Genomic DNA, 1,532 nt, shown 5'->3' with positions numbered 1-1,532 from the left:
ACAGGAGAAGGAGTTTCATATTCAAGAAAGGTATGGTAACTTGCTTGGCAAGGCCAAGACAGTTAGTTAGCATTGAGAACAGCGTTTGGAATGCTTCATGGCAGGCAGTCCAGCACCTAACCTAGCATGAGACAGCAGTCTAACTTCTCCCAAAGATCAAGAGCCTACAGGTCAGCCCTGGAGCACTTAAGCCAAGGGACCAATATACTTTACTGTTGTAAGAGGCATTATGCTGGTGACCGACTGTAGGAGTTATGGCAGCCTCTACTGGATGCGGAAGCTAAAAGATGGCACTCTGATAGGGCCTTTCCTCCCAGCATTGTTACCTAGGTTCTCCTTCTAAAAGTTTGAATCTAGTTTAGCTAGTTGTGTGAGCTTTGAAAACAGTCTTTGTATTTACCTCAGCACTATGCGATTCATCACCATCATTTTGGCCTGTGCTTCTCTTCCATTCTAGCCAAGACTGATATAGCATTTTCTGGGCATCGTGAAGTTTCTGACTGGCACTATTCATGTTCTTTCTGGTATACTCCATCTAGAACACAACCAATGACACAAAGTTTTGAAGCAGGTTTCAGCTGAGTGGAAGTACTAGCAAGTACTTGTATGCATTTTTGGTTCTCCTTAGTAATCAGCTTGAAAGAGGGTTGTTGGTTGGGGTTTTTTTGTTTAGGTCTACAAGAGATGTCTTTATCTTCCTTTTCTCGCTTGCCACCAAAAAGCATTAGAAATAGCATACAGGGATGAAAGTCTAGGCATAAGTTTTCTTCTTAGGGAGGCATAGAACTTATTTAGTAATGTTAATACTAAATGTTACTGAATAATACAAGAGCTCTCAAAGTATTTAGAGCCAACTACAGTTAGTCCCAGCAAGATTATATAAAGAACCCTACTCAATTCTATTAGCAAAGGAGGATTCTTGACCTTCTTTGCCAATAGAATTGCATTGCATTCCTTAAGTGAATGAATGGTCTTGAAGTTCTGGGTAAGCTAGCTCTTTAAAGTCAGGGAAGATGTTAAACAAGGCCAAATCACCAACAGCAGTAGTTTTCTAGTTGGTCAGGCAAACCAAAAATCTCATTTAAAAAAAAAAAAAAAGAGAGATACCTAAAAAGGATGGTATTAAGACAAGCTCCCCTCCTAAAGGCATAAGACCTCTTATATTCTTAACTGTTTAAAAATTTGTTTTTCCACCCATCTTTGGCAAGTTGTCTTAAGTAGGGACTATATTAAAAACCACTCTTCCAGTAGCAACATATAAAAATTTAAACACCAAATAAGAGATTTAAAAAAAAAAAAAAAACAAAAAACTTACCAGACCAACCATGTTATTGAGCTGTGAAATGGTCTCTTGGCTCCCGTGTTTAACATCTTTAACTTTGTTTAAGGCCCGTTGGTAGGCACGTGCACGGACTTTAGAAGATAGGGAACCTAATCTAACGTAGTAGCTCTGCTTTTGAACTCCAGCTTCAAAGCCTTCAACCTCTGTCACGTCTTTTGCGAGAGAGAGAGAGAGAGAGAGAGAGAGAGAG

The 1,532-nt window shown here is 39.6% G+C and overlaps 1 protein-coding gene across 2 annotated transcripts in view; it reads right to left on the bottom strand.

The window, feature by feature from the left end:
- PLIN2 (perilipin 2) overlaps positions 1-1,532 on the bottom strand; it is an 11,719-nt gene that overhangs the window by 6,283 nt on the left and 3,904 nt on the right. For both annotated transcript variants that reach the window (XM_019517527.1, XM_019517526.1), the window contains exons 6-7: positions 1,316-1,501; positions 401-535 (exon numbers count right to left, since the gene is read on the bottom strand). In XM_019517527.1, coding sequence (XP_019373072.1) covers positions 401-535; positions 1,316-1,501 — 321 coding nt within the window. The remainder of the gene's footprint in view (positions 1-400; positions 536-1,315; positions 1,502-1,532) is intronic.

Source organism: Gavialis gangeticus, unplaced genomic scaffold, assembly GCF_001723915.1.
Source record: "Gavialis gangeticus isolate Ggan-Ray unplaced genomic scaffold, GavGan_comp1, whole genome shotgun sequence".
Lineage (NCBI taxonomy): Eukaryota > Metazoa > Chordata > Crocodylia > Gavialidae > Gavialis > Gavialis gangeticus.
This window is presented reverse-complemented; position numbering and strand designations above follow the sequence as displayed.